General features: G+C 44.1%; 1 protein-coding gene across 1 annotated transcript; it reads left to right on the top strand.

Annotated features, from left to right (window-relative positions):
* The first annotated feature begins 239 nt into the window (after positions 1-239).
* On the top strand, positions 240-14528 carry PDIA6 (protein disulfide isomerase family A member 6). The gene is made up of 13 exons (XM_051614725.1): positions 240-312; positions 3001-3142; positions 4345-4402; positions 5160-5286; positions 5767-5873; positions 7226-7359; positions 7766-7880; positions 8819-8959; positions 10107-10191; positions 10290-10362; positions 11448-11606; positions 13328-13424; positions 14068-14528. Exons 1-13 carry the CDS (start codon positions 279-281, stop codon positions 14134-14136), a joined length of 1341 nt encoding a protein of 446 aa, XP_051470685.1. The 5' UTR covers positions 240-278; the 3' UTR covers positions 14137-14528.
* The last annotated feature ends 458 nt before the right edge of the window (positions 14529-14986 follow it).

Genomic DNA, 14986 nt, shown 5'->3' with positions numbered 1-14986 from the left:
ACTCCCCACCCCCCACCCTCCTGCCCGCAGCAACCCCCGGTCCCGCCCGAGGCCCCGCTCCGGCCCGCAGGGCCCCCCGGCCCCGCCTCCCCCCGCCGCGCCCCGCCCCGCAGCTCCCGCCCCCGCGCCCCGCAGCGACTGACGCGGCCGCCCCCTATTGGCTGTCACCTGTGCGCGAGCGCCGGCACCGCCAATGGGCGCCGGCCACGGCGCGGCGCGTGGGCGCGGGGCGGGGCGGGGCGGGCTGCGGGAGCGGCGGCCGAGGGAGCGGGGCAGCCATGGGGGCGCGCGCCGCCGGCCGGCTGTGGTGGGGTAGGAGCCTTGCGGGGCGGCCGCGGGCGGGCGGCGGGGAGGGAGCGGGGGGCTGCGTGGCCGGCCGGGGCTGGCGTGGCGTGGCCCCTCCCGGGCCCCGTGGGGGGTGTGGGCCGATGGAAGCGGGAGGGGGCTGGGGCGGGGGGCTGGTAGGTGCGGGCTCGGTGCGGGCTCGGTGCGGCGGCCTCCGCGGGAGGGCTCGGGGGTGCTGCCCCGGGCGGCGGGGCGGGGGGCAGTGCCCGTGGTCGCGCTCCCGCCCGAGGCGCGGTGGCAGGCGGGGGGGGGGTGCGGGGAAGTACCGAGCCCCCCCAGTAGCTCAGGTGGGGTGGCCTAAAGATCCCAGCAGCAAAAAACCGAAAGGAAACGGTGCTTGTCTCCCGCCCTCATGAAAAAACCGCCTGGCTTCCCGGTGAGCGGTGCTGTTTGACTTGCCTGGCTGCCCTGGGCCGGGATCTGGTGCTCTGGGGCCGGTCAGAATCCGGTGATCGAAGACAAAGGGAGGAGTGCGTGGGGAGTTGTGCGTCCCCTCCCCCCGCCCGGTGGGTCTCTGGGCTGGATGGATCGGTAGCTCCGTTGAGTGGTCCTTCTCGGAGCCCTCTGCGGAGGCGGCGGCGGGCGGAGCGGGCAGGCTGCTGCTCCGGTGCGGGGCTGCGGGAGCTTCCCCACAGCGGGCGTTTTAAGGGGGAAGTTCACAGAACCAACAGATCTTTAGAGTTAAAACGTAGCTGCTCGATAAGGACTAGTGATACTTCGGTTTAGCAACGGTCCTGACTATGTCACTTGCTTATATTAGAAGTCTACTTTAGAAGTCAGATTATGGGGTAGGGTTGGTTGTTGGTTGGGGTTTTTTTGCCTTAATGCCAAGGACAGATTTGTATTTTCCTGTCTTAGATGGTTGTAGGAAAACGACCTTTTAATTTTCTAAAAATGAATTAAACCTTGAATGTTTCACTGTAGAAAGGAAAATTATGCCACCAGTTCATGAGTCATAGTTTAAAAAAAATAATGCAGGGATACATGACTAGCTGAATTTCACTCTGTGCTTTCTTTCGTGAGTTCTCTTCAGCAGGTGCCTTTGCAGAAGCTAGAACTTCTCTACGTGAAGTGGCAGAAATGGCTGAGTGACCTCTGCTCAGCTTCTGAATGTATTCTGCCAGACATCTCTTTAGGTGATGCCAAAATAGGGTGATTTCAATCCCACGGTCTCATTCCATCTAGAGAAGGGTGTCTCTCTGGAGAGTGACTGTTACATTCAAATAGCTTTTTCCCTCCTTGTTTTCTTACTCTACCCCAGCAGCAGCAGCTACTGTAGGTCGCTGTAACATGCCGCGACAGCCACGGGTGGCCCTGGGAGTCAGTTGATCAGTGCTGATGAAGTGCTGTTTGTGTGTGCGCACTCTGAAGGGAGAGAGCCAATCTAACGTCTAAATCTGGTGGTGGGAACCAAGTGGGATCGCCCCAGAAGAAAGGTTTTGAGTCTGAGGGCTAGAAGAAGCTGTCAGGAGGAGGAGTGCTGTGATACAGGATGCTGCCGGATTGCAGTTGACAATTTGGTCCTGATTTCTGTTTGAGCAACCAGAAAGGTTTTATTTCTGTCAGCTTCTCTCACCTGCAGAGTATGTGTAATGAAACTGGCTTTTCACGAGTGGGACTGATGAAGCGTAGGTGATGCTGTGCAGCCTGTGCACCGTGTCCTGCAGAGTTTCTGCATCACCAAGCTGTAGCTTCCTCTCACATTCCGTCTTGAGAGAGAATGTGCAGCTTCCTATGCAAGCTGTTAATCACTTGCAGCAAAGCCAACTATTTTTTTGCCTGGTTCTGACTTTGACGTCTGAACTTTTACTCCCCTCAGTCTTTGGTGAATGAAGAAAAGTCTTTTGCTGTGTGGATTTTCTTACACGTCATGTAACATGTCATCTCTTAATCTGTCCAACTAGGTAGAAGGAAGGATTATGAGGTTATATGTGCAAAGTCTCAAGCAATAGTAAGATTCAGAAGTATTAATTCTTTCTTAAGAAAAAGCGATTTTGTTGTAGCTTGTAATAATATTTTGTTGGTTTTAGCATTTCAAGAGTGCTTGAGTTGCTAACCATAGAGATTTAGCTCTTGTTCACCAGTCTCTCACTGGAGACAAATCAGTGGTAGATTAAGGTCCTCATGACCAAGAATGAAGAAGCTCCTTACTCGACCAGTGCATCAAGTGTTGGCCCTAAAGTTAGTGTAGCTGCGACTAGTTGGGACAGTCCCACATTATGTGATCCTATGAAAGATGGGTTTGTCTCCTGTGCAGGAGGTGTTGGCAATTTAGTTCGTTTCTGTGTGTAAGAACTGAAATAAAATGTAGCTGATTGTGGGTATCTGCCTGGAAATTCTGCTGATCTGCTACCAGTAGCAGTCGCTGTTGCAGCTTTGACAAAATACTCTCTGGAAAGCCATAGCAGGAGTCGCCTAACTCTAGCTAGGTTTAGGCACAGAAAATACATTTTATGTTCCTGCGGAGTGATTTAAGTGGAGAGTGAATACATGTATGTTGTCTCAACTTCCTTTTTGTCTGGTCAGGCTAGAATCCCCTTCCTTTTTTGGGGGTTTTTTCCTGCTCTGTGGTGGGAAGGGAGATGATTTAGCCATGGCAACGGGAGAGCCATAAATGTTCTGCCGGAGTGGTAATTACTTTGCTTTTTGTTCTAGGCACAGTGAGCTGCACGTTATTCCTGGCGGTTAACGGTTTGTACTCGGCCAGCGATGATGTGATAGAGCTGACACCAACTAACTTCAACAGGGAGGTCATTCAGAGCGAGAGCCTGTGGCTTGTGGAGTTCTATGCCCCATGGTAAGAATTACAGCTGCATACTTGCTTGCTCTTTTCTTGGAGTAGCAGCATAGGAATCTGGTGCTGATCAGTCCAGGATACCATTCAGTCGTTGGCAGCACAGTTACTGGTTTGATGGCCTCATGACTAGCAAAACAGCTGTAGTTGGAATTCCTGTTTTAAATATCCTCATGAAGAAAAAAGGCAGGAGTTAGCTTTAAGTTGGCAAATAGAATGTAATAGTAAAGCCTTACATGCCATTTTACTGCTTCAGTTTTCCTACTGAAATTAGTATTAAAAATGACTGATCAGAGTGCAGTAGGTAATTGAGAAGGCCCCTGACTTGTGTCTTTCAGAGCCTGGTTCTAATGTGAAAGCACAGATATGAATTCACACTTAAACTTTCCAATTTTCATTGAGAAATACTGGCTTTGTGCATCCTAATTTAGTACTTCTGTCTGCCATCCTGCTCTTGTCCTGAGCGTGGAGGCTCTTCATCTTCCATGTAAATTCTCTGAGGGATATTCCTTCTTTACACAAATCCTCTGCTATTGCCGTCCAATGCTTCCCCTTCTGCAGAAAACAGCCTTTCATTGCAACAGCCTTAGTGCATCTGGGCAGAGAGGTTTGGGGGAGAGCTTGCTGTGCCTCTTCTAAAGCTGCTAGTCTTGGAACATTACAGGCAATGGGAAGCTTTACTGAACAATGGCAGTGAAGTAAGTAAATTGGCAGCTCCTCTTTCCCTGTAGATTTGTGATACTGTGTTTCTGCACTTTTTGGCATTCAGCTTTTGATCTCCTCCCTTAGACAGCTCCAGGAAGGAGATGGTGTGACACAAATTCTTTCTAATTAAGAAGTTATCCCTAGAATGAATTTTTGAGTCCTTGTCACAGCTGCATTTTAGCTTGAAACAAGCAGACTAATGTGTGTGCAAATCTGGATTTTGGTGCTCATGTTTACCTCTGTGTTAAGAAAGCCAGGCAGCTTTTGAGAGATATGTTTTTGTGTGCACTTATATAATACATGTGGAGGTTTTTTCTTCAGGAGTCTGATGATGATGTGGCATAGCCTCTTCCCCTTATCATTAGTAGATCTTAGCTCTCCTACAGGTTGCTTGCTGTGAGTGTTCTGTAATTGCTAACCCAATTGCTAACTCTACTTTGTGAAATAGTTGTCAGATCTGAATGACAGTAATTGTTTTTGGTTCTTGTTTTTTCTAAAAGGTGTGGTCATTGTCAAAGACTAACCCCTGAGTGGAAGAAAGCAGCCACAGCATTGAAAGTAAGTTTAACACTTCAAATGTGTTTGGCAGTGAATAGAAGAGAGTTTGGCTGTTTGTCATCTGGCTTGGGAACATGGAGGTGGGATTTGATCACTCAAAACCATATCCCTATAATTGTACGTGTCTAGCCAGAAAAGTAACCAATCAGGGGTACTTAAAAAGTAAGGGTTTTTATTTTTAAAAGAAGCCATTCAATTGTATAGGAAGCAAGTCAACTCTGTCCTTGTGAATTCCTGTTACTTTTTTCCTGGTCTGCTTTTAGCAACACCAGAAGACATTAAAATCCAGCCATCCACCAAAATAGCATGTTTCTTCTTTCTTCCTCACTGTCCTGTTACTTGCCTTCAAAGTACAGGAACAGCATGAACTGAATATTTGAAAACAGCTTTGTAAGGTGTTGGTGATGAGTGTTTTTACATTACAGAAAGCTAGGTTATGTAGTGATTTGCTGTTCTCTTGCGTAGGTAAAATATATCCCCCTTCTTAAAAAACAAAACAATATGAACAACAAAACAACAAAAAAAAACCAACCAAGGAAAAATAACCCCTGAACAATTTGAAATTTAGTTTGTCAGCATGAAGAAAGAAATGGACACGTGGTGGTCTGTAGTTAAGTTCTTTTGGGGAGAATAACACCTTTTTTCTGGTGACTGTTTTCTTACCCTTCTAATAACACTTTCTCCAGCAGTCACAGAATATAAAATGTCTTAAATCACTATAGAAGTCTTATCCTAGTTTTTGTTTTTCTTTCTGCAGGGTGTAGTGAAAGTAGGGGCAGTAGATGCAGATAAGCATCAGTCCTTGGGTGGACAGTATGGAGTCAGAGGATTTCCAACTATCAAGATATTTGGAACTAACAAAAACAAAGCAGAAGATTATCAGGGTAAATGTGATGCTGTTTCTTGTGTTTCATGTCCAGACTTCCCTGAACACAGTATTTATGGTAACTTAATGCTGTCTTGCGTGGTGTTTCCTTGCTGTCTAGTGCTTGTAGTAACTCAGATGGGCAGGACTTGTTTGACCAAATTGTGCATGTCTGAGCATGGGGGAACAGTCCTACCTGCAGTTTGTAGTTGATGGAGATTGATAGGCAGTTCCAAAGAATTATTCCATTCTTCCTGTTTACTGGGAGCTTGCCACAGTCACCCCCCATCAGGTAAGGTTGGTAGTTAAAGTGAAGTGAATCCTGCTGCTTGTGTTTTAAGTCAGTGATGTCCCACCACTAGTGTCATATCACTCATAGACCAGTCCTGCTTCTCCTGAAAGATTCTTAGAGTGAGGGAGTATTAAGTTTATAATTAAGTCAGGGCCTACCTTAAACTGGCCTTTTGATGCTTTGATTACTCATTTTGCTGTGTTGCAGGTGGCAGGACAAGTGATGCCATTGTTGATGCTGCTCTAAGTGCCCTTCGCTCCCTGGTGAAAGACCGTCTTAGTGGCAGAAGTGGAGGATACAGTTCTGGGAAACAGGTATTTGAGGGAATGTGTGGGTTTGTTTTTGACTGTAGACTGTCCTGTACAGGAGATCAGGGCTTGTGCTCCTGACTCCTGTTTACAGAATAGTTGAAGTTGGAAGGGACCTCTGGAGGTTGCCCTGTCCAGCCCCTCTGTCCAGTGCAAGGTCAACTAGGGCAGTTTGCTCAGGGCTGTGGTCCTGTCAAGTTGTGAATATCTCCAAGGACTGAGACTCTGCACATACTTTGTCCTGTCACTGGGCATTGCACAGAAGAGTCTGCCTTTGCTTTCTTTGCTCCCCTCCACTCAGATATTTATATACATGGGTATGATCCACACTGAGCCTTCTTTCTTTCCAGCTGAGCAATCTCGGTTTTCTCAACTATGTCAAATGCTCAGAGCCCTTAATAAGTTGTGACCTTTGGCTGAACTTGATCCAGTGAGTGCATGCCTTTTATACTGTGGAGCCCAGAACTAGACCCAGCGCTCCAGATGTTTCACACGGTGCTGAACAAAGGGAAATATCACCTTGCAAGACCTGCTAGCAACTTTCTGCCTAAAGCAGCTCAGAACGCTGCTGGCCACCTTTTTCCACAGGGGTGCATTGCTGCCTCATGTTCAGCTTGTCCACCAGGACCCCCGAGTCCCTCTCTGAAAAGCTGCTTTCCAACTAGTCAGTCCCCAGCATGTACTGGTGTACTCTCTTCTCCAGGTGCAAGACTTTGCATCTTTCCTTGAACTTTGAGGCCCCTATGAGCCCTGTTCTCCAACTGGTTGAGGTACCATTTGCCTAGTCCTAGTCTAAGCTCAAAGGATGAGGCTTTTTTAATTTGGTAATGTTCTGAAGCTGGCCTGCTGGATTTCTCCCTGAAGGTAAATTGTAAACCTTCTGGCTGATACTACTGTTTCCCAATGATGGAGCAAGTACACTGACATCCTCAGGCTGGCCAGACTGAAGGCCATTGTATATCACCTTCCCTGGACTGTACCCTTCAGTGTGTATTGCCCTCATATGTTTGTTTTGCCTGGAAACCAGGGCACAGTGGGATGGGGGAGTTGGAGAGCACTTTGTCTTGGGACAGATCAGAGTATGGAGAACTGGAGAAGCGTTCCCACATCACCTTGTCTGTCAGTTTGATCTGATTTATTTTATAGTAAAAGGTTTACTTGGTGTTTCTTGAAAGTGCTGTTGGGAGTAGGCTGTTTGTATTGCCAGATCTAAAATTGGAAAGTTGTATGACCTAACACTGCCTGGTTTTGTATTTTATTCAAATAAAGACCATTTGGTACAATGTGACACAAAGGAGAGGGCTTGTGTAGGAAACCAGTTTTGATTACTTATGTGAGGGTCTGTTTGTTTCTTACAGAGCCGAGAGAGTGGAGGTGGAGATAAGAAGGATGTGATTGAGCTGACTGATGACAGCTTTGATAAGAAGGTCATAAATAGCGATGACGTTTGGATGGTGGAGTTTTATGCCCCGTGGTGTGGGCACTGCAAAAAGTAAATGAGGTTTTTCTTTGACAGTTGAGTTTCCATTAATGCTTGTTCTTGTGCAATACCCTTAATTCCCTAAAAGGGACCTTGCATCTCTGGTATATCAAAAGTGTTTTCTGTAAGGTGTTTAGCAAAAAATATGCGGGCTTCTGCCCAGGGCACCTTGGTGCTACTCTAGCTGCACTCCTCCTTAGCAGTAAAACTACTGTTGGTAATTAGATCCACAAGTTATATTGACCTTTTAATTCCTTCAAATGCAGGACTTAAATCTCATTTGGAATAATCCACCTAGCTGTCATTCTCAGCAGAAACTTATTTTTTTTTCCTGAGTGAAGTATGCTGTATAGTGATGGAATCTGGTATGCTTGTGCTAACTCTGAGCTCAGAGCACTCAGAAGCTTCTGTTTTTCAGCCTGGAACCAGAATGGGCAGCTGCTGCCACTGAGGTGAAGGAACAAACAAAGGGAAAAGTAAAGCTGGCTGCAGTGGATGCAACAGTCAATCAGATGCTGGCAGGCCGATATGGGGTGAGTGTGCTCTGCAGTGGTTACAATTTATTTTCCATCTCTAGTAGGTCAGATTTCCCTTTAATGCTTACTGAACTGTTTCTTAATTTGGTACCACTTAAATGTTTTGCACTAAAAATAACGTTAAGTGATGCAGACACTTTTTTCACAAGTAATTCATACCCGAATGTCAGTAACTATAAATAAGAGGGGTGAGAGAAATGGAATAAATCTGGATATTGCTGATGAAAAGGCTGTTTATTTCTATAGGATCTTTTATAGCTTTATCATCTGAAGTGAGAGGTTTCTTCTTTCAAGCTGTTTGTATGCTAGTTGGGCATCTCCTGAACACCCACATCTACATGTACATCTCTAGATCCAGTTATTGGGGATCACTCTGGTAATATTAAATGCTCAGGCCTGCTATGCTGTGGGCCCAAAGTGAACTCACTCTTTAATACAGAACAGGGAGCTTACAGTATGCTGTTTAGTTTCCCAGTAACTGCAGATGCTGGCAGTCAGCAGGAACACTGAACAAATTTTACTGGAGGTGTAGTAGAAGGAGCTTAAGGCCTGCTTGTTGCATTTAGGTACAGTGCTGTCAATACCATAGATAAATTGGGAAGCTGATGTATAAGAAATATGGGGACTTAAGATTGTCAGCCTGGTATTTAAACCTGCAGTGTTTTGTGCTTGTAAACTCAGATGAAGCCATTACTGATTAATCAGTCCTAAAGCTTGAAACTGTGTTTCTGTGTATGTTAATGGAATTTGAATTGTTGCACAAGTAAGAAGCTACAAAATTATTCAAGTTCAGTCATAACATGCTGTGAGACTTGATTCATATAGATTGTAAGCATCTTCCCTTTCTGTTCATCTAGAACACATCAGAATAGCTGATAACTTCCACTGTAAATAGTAAGATTTATTTGAGCTGATGGCTTAAACTTGTTTTGCAGATTCGTGGATTTCCCACAATTAAAATCTTCCAGAAAGGAGAGGACCCTGTTGATTATGATGGTGGGAGAACTAGATCTGATATTGTTGCTCGTGCTCTGGATCTGTTTTCTGATAATGCCCCCCCACCCGAGCTCCTGGAGGTACCTTTACATCATTTTCTCAAATTGCTTTTCCATCATATCCTTTGCAGCAGTTTTTACAGGACTGTATTAACTTAAAGTAAAACACCTAAGAGTGGTGCTTGCTCACAGCAGAAAGTCAAGGATGACAAGTGATCATTCAGCTTTCTGTTACTTCATTTTTACTGGGAATTTATTGCTGACTGAAAAACTAGCAGAATTGATACAGTGAAGGCACTGTCAGGATGGTATCAGTGTATTTGAGAATACATGGTATCTGTTCTTGAGGAACAAGTGAGAAGGTTGGTTTTGCACCCCATCTTTTTTCTTAAAAGAGCATGGGATTTTGTCATTTGTAAGCCTTCCACTAGGAGTTGCATGGTGACTAATCTTGCTTGTCCAGAAAACTCCTCGCTCTGTATGGTGACTGAGTTTCAGCTTGGTTTTGGTAGATTTGAAGTGATGATCAGTTGTCTTCAAAGTGGTGTGCATGCAAAACAATGCGTTGAGGTGTAGGATGAAAAGAAGTACCATTAATAATAATTTTAAAATGTTTATTTCGTCTTTGTAATCCTTTTAAAATGCCTGTTTTCTGTATATATAGTGTACATAATGTTAGTACAGTAGTACATGTATATAATTGACAAACATATATTGTGGCTGTGTGCTTAGAAATTTTTTTTACTGGTGGGGTGCACAATCCAAGTTTGGAGACCACTGATGTAGATAAATGTATTCCTTTTTTAAGGTGTATCACAAAAAACTGGTATTGCTCTGTTAATATCGATTAAATGTCCTCTTGTTCAGCACATGCTGCACCCTGCTGGCTCTCCTTGTACTAGCAGTACCATGAATGAAATACAAGCATATGCAGAGGTCTGGGTGTGCTGTGTCCAGCAAGAAATGACATGTTACTGTGGTCTCTGTAAGCTTTATTTGGTACTGCTTGCTTTTCTGTTGCTGCAAGTCTCAACAGAAGACTTCGAACTCTTTGCAATTAGTCTTGTGTTGGGGGACCAGTGAAGTAGGAGAGGGTTGTAAGCCTTTGTGTCAACTTGTTTCCATGCTTACTACCTTGTAGGATGGCATTGATGGGCTGTTAAAGGGAAGTGCAGTCACAGCTGGGTAATCAAGTCAGTCTCAGTGACTTTCTGCTCCTTTCTTCTAGATAATTAGTGAAGATGTTTTGAAGAGTACCTGCGATGCTCATCAGCTCTGCATCATTTCTATCCTGCCTCATATTCTTGACACAGGTAGACATACAAGCAAGCAGACTTCTGTATGAATTTGTCACTTAAAGCATTTAGTTGTTTGGTTTTTTTTAACTTTTCCAATTCTGTCTAACAAACAGGAGCTTCAGGAAGGAATTCTTACCTGGATGTCATGTTAAAAATGGCTGAAAAATACAAAAAGAAAATGTGGGGGTAAGTGGCAGGGCACACTGGTCATCTAGGGAGACGTGAGCATTTTTAGATGTTAGGGGATAGAATTTGTATGATGGTGATTCATATCTACAGATAAGAGTTGGACCTTGTCCAGGATAGAATTTGTATGATGGTGATTCATATCTACAGATAAGAGTTGGTCCTTGTCCAGGATAGTGTATCTTGATATTTCACTTGTTGTACTGCAGGAGAAGATGCTGTGGCTTTAGAATAAACTAATTATTTTTTTCTTTTCATCAGCCTCTTGAATTCTGCATTTACAACTGATATCTAAGCATTAATGAGTTTAGATTAAGCATCTTGTACTCTTGTCCTGAATGCTAAAATACTTTAAGGCCATATTTATCCAATTTCTTTTGCTGGTGGGTGAGTCTGTCAGTAAGACTGTTGAATTTTTTTTTAAAAAAAGGTTAAATTGCAGCTTATTAACAAGTTTCCAGCTCTCAAAGAAGCAGGCCATCGGGCTTTGCCTTTTATCCTCCTACTTTCAAGTGGAGGTTAGGATCTCCGGGAAGCAAGAGTTGTTCTGACACACTGACTGCTGTGAAAAGGTGGCAAGATGGCATGAGAATCTGGGGGAAAATCAGCTGAGGTTGGTTGATTCCAGAGGTTCCTCAGGGGACTTGCTTAAGCATTAGAGCAACTGAGACCTGACCAGTGAGGAACTGAGTTGAAATACTGGTCTTGCAGTTTTTGGCCAGAAGTCCTCTACCGTGAGATTTGGCAGTACTTTCTCATGTTTAGATCTGTGACTTGAGCCATTTTAAACCTTGTTTAATGTAGGCTGAAGTGCAGCGGTTTGTTCAGATCTGTAACAGTTCTTTCCTTGGACTGTCTTTCATGGCTGTCCTCATCCAGCTTTCCATGGCTGTGAGCATGGGGCTGCCCTGCAGGCACTTTCTTCTGTTACATGGTTCAAGAGTGGGACTCTGCAATAACAGTTGACACCGTCAAAGGCAGTTCATAACCCGGTTTGAACTCTGCAGGGTTGCAAGATATGTCTGACTTCAGAACAATTAATTCCTATCCTAATTACTAATTTTCTGTTTTATCTTTTTCTCCAGGTGGCTGTGGACAGAAGCTGGTGCTCAGTCAGATCTTGAGAGCTCTTTGGGGATTGGAGGCTTTGGGTATCCAGCAATGGCAGCTGTTAATGCTCGGAAGATGAAATTTGCTCTTCTGAAAGGATCATTCAGTGAACAAGGGATTAATGAGTTTCTCAGGTATGAAATTTTCAAGTGACTTCAATCTTTCTGTAACTGGGGCTGTGACTCTAGCATAAAATCAGGTTTTCCTGGATCAGATGAGATTGGGTTTATTTCTCTTAACTCTCAAAGACATTTAAGATGACAAGCATTCACTGAAGTAAGGGAATTATTGCAGTGAGGGTTGCAACTAATAAAGCAGTATGTTGCTGTTCATGTTTCTGGTTTGGTATGGTCCTGTCTTAACCCTCCCACCCTTCCCTTCCCCATTCCCCTGGCATCTGATAAACTGATACGGGGAGCTAAAGCAATCCATCCAAAAAGTCAGTATCTCTGCTCAGCTCAAGTTCCCTGAAACTGCCTCTTGCATAGCTGGGCAAGAGCCAGTGGTGAGAAGAATTGGATGGGGAAAGGAAATGGAGAGGACAGAAGGCAGCAGCAGCACTGAAACAGAACATCTCAACTTAACCTGGTCAAAGTGAGTTGGGAACTCTACTTCTGAGTTTAACACCAGCTGCCATTAGGTGTGTAAGAGCCTTTGAGAGCTTACATCAGCAGTGTTATTTCCATGTTCTTGCTTGGAGAATGGCAGCAGGCACTCAGAATTGCAAAACCCAATACAACACTCTGCCCACCTTGCTGTAAGAAACACATTAACTGACCCCTGTTTCTGCTGGGTTAAGGGAAACAGCACTACATTCTTACCTGTGTAAGTGATCAGACTTCCTTCTCAGTGCCAAAAAGGGAATGTTCTCAGAGAATCAAGTAAAATCTAGGATTCAGCTGCAAGAAGAATAATACTAATGCATGAGAAAGAAATGTCTGCCTTTCTCAGACTTGGCAAATTCTCTTAGTCTATAAAATACATCTTGGTGAAGCCTTTCCTGGTGAAGGTGGATGGTGCTTCCAGGACACAACAGCCAACTTAACAGCTTGTATTGCATCATTGGTTTGGTATTGTCTTACTACAGAGCAGTACTTGATAGAATACTCTTACTTGACACTTCAGCTCAGCTGTCCTGCTTAGAGAAAGCAGTACAATTATGGTTGGTGTAGCTGGCTGTTAGCTCAGCTTGCTGTGTGCAGCTTTTGTAATCTAATAGGCAGTCTCAACAGTGTGACCAAAAGTAAGGAATTCAGCACTGGGAAGAATAGAAAAAGTAGACTCCACCTAGGGAGGAATGTTTTTTCAGTCTTAATTTGCCTCAAAGAATGCAAAGGGTTTGACTTTTCAGGATTTTAATGTTAGGCTTTTTGAGCAAGCCTAACTGGCAAGTGGAAGATGGAGTGTCTCAAAATAGAAGCTGGTTTCCTTGTACCCATTATAAGCTGTGGAGGTGGCTTAGTCTCCAATAAAAAAAGACCCCTAGCAATTTCAAGAATCAGTTGCAGCTGACTTCCAGAAGTAGAATTATAGACTCCTTTTGGAGTTGCCTCAAGTGATAAACAGCATACTTCTAAAGGGGCTGTATTTGTCCAGGATGGTTACACTGCTGAAACAGGAATCAGTGCAGCTGACATAGTTTCTCCTTGGATCCAGTTGTACATTTGCAATGCTGCTTTAAGGGCTCTATCACTTTCTGCTTCTCATTTTGAAAAGCTTTTGCTTCTAGACAGGGAAGATTTGCTTCATGAGATGAGATTTCAGAGTTGACTTTTTTGTCTGAGGCAGGTACTGTTCCAGGTGGATGGAGAATGGAGACATTTCTTACATTTACCTTGTTGTTTTGTTTTCTCAGGGAACTCTCTGTTGGTCGTGGCTCTACTGCACCAGTGGGTGGTGGAGCTTTTCCTAAAATTCACTCAGTTGAACCTTGGGATGGTAAAGATGGTGAGGTAAGAGGTGCTCCATCTCTAAAAGTGCTGATGATTTGCTACGTTCAGAGGAGATAGGCTAGAGTAATTAAGAACTGACAATGTGAAAATTCGTTCTTCAAAGATTGTGGCAAGTTGTGTTTGATTTCCCATTATCTAAATCCTGCCACCAGGCCAAACACCAGATTAATTGTCTGACATTGTGGGCAGATACTTCTGCCTAACTGTTAGGATGTAACCTGGAAGCTGAATCCGTTGAGGCAGAGATGTGTTATTATCTGTGCTGAGTGAGGGAGGCAGCAGTGTACGCATTCAAGACCCAAATGTTGTGGAGACTTTGGTTCTGCAACATGCTGACCTTACCATCCAAGTCTTAATGTCAGAAAGTTTGTAAGGTAAAGCCTGTGTAATAAATAGCACAGCAATTAATTATGTTCTTAAGATTCAGCATTTCTGTAACAAAGTGACTACAATCCTTGATCTACTTCAGGTGGTAAACAAACTTCTAATGTAGACTGATCACTTGTCCTGTGCTTAATACACTTGAGTTTTTATGAACGCAGGAGATGACAGGTGGGAGCTTGACTCTTGGTATGAAGTAAGCATCTTTCAAAGTCAGTGATGTGCTGGTGCTGGGTGCTTCAAAATCTTCTCTGTTTCACAGCTTCCAGTTGAAGATGATATTGATCTCAGTGATGTGGATCTGGATGACTGGGATAAAGACGAGCTGTGAGATTTTCAGGAAACTTCTTTTCTTGGGAGAGTTTGCACAGCGGTTGGATGGATATTCCAGTGGCCTTTTTGTGGAGAAATAGCACATGACATGCTGTGCTATTCCATGCACTGCAGCAGCGAACTGTACACATCTCAAGAAAACATTGCAGAAATTCTATGAATTGTCATAACCAGTAAACCTGATTGTATTCTGTGTAACAAATATTTTGAGGACAACATGAATATTTCTTTGGAACATCTTGGGTTTTACTTTGTGGGTAGTGTGCTGTTCGAGTGTTACTGGAAGCTGTTAGTGTAACCAATTTTAAATGTGATTATTTTTTTTTTCATGGAGGTGGAACCTGGTCAGCTTCTGTTTCAATTAAAAAATAAAGATATTTTTGACACACAGTGTTAGTCTTGTATAGAGTAACAGAGGTGCACATGATGAAAGCTATCCCATTTTGGATTGTAGAATTGAGAGGCTGGTGCAGAGGGGAGTCCTATATCACCCCCTTGCAGGGAATGATCTTGACAGTTTGGCCTAAAGCCTGATTAGACAGACAATCTTAGTTGAAATGCTCTTTAGTCTTCCTTTTCCTATTCCTTCTCAGGGGCGCTCTCTTTCTTTGTGCCAGACTTTAAGATCATTAATGTAATGGAAGTGGGGTTGCTGCTGCAGTGGGAGACACTGGGAGCTGCTGGTCTTTTCCCCAGGGTTAGCAGTGAAGCTAATCACCTTTTTAGGGCATGAGGATTTCCAGGTGCTAACAGAAAAACACCATGGTGCTGTCTCCAGCAAATTGGATCTAATGTTTCTTCACTTCCCATCTGGCGTTGTTTAGATTTGAAATCGCTATTTCCTTGGA

Source organism: Apus apus, chromosome 3, assembly GCF_020740795.1.
Source record: "Apus apus isolate bApuApu2 chromosome 3, bApuApu2.pri.cur, whole genome shotgun sequence".
Classification (NCBI taxonomy): Eukaryota; Metazoa; Chordata; class Aves; order Apodiformes; family Apodidae; genus Apus; species Apus apus.
This window is presented reverse-complemented; position numbering and strand designations above follow the sequence as displayed.

Bases quoted from the DNA above. Each gene is read 5' to 3' on its own strand.
- PDIA6 (XM_051614725.1), top strand. From the start codon at position 279: ATGGGGGCGCGCGCCGCCGGCCGGCTGTGGTGGG. The intron at 10,192-10,289 runs GTAGACATACAA...TCTAACAAACAG, and splicing joins GCCTCATATTCTTGACACAG to GAGCTTCAGGAAGGAATTCT. The intron at 11,607-13,327 runs GTATGAAATTTT...TTGTTTTCTCAG, and splicing joins GGGATTAATGAGTTTCTCAG to GGAACTCTCTGTTGGTCGTG.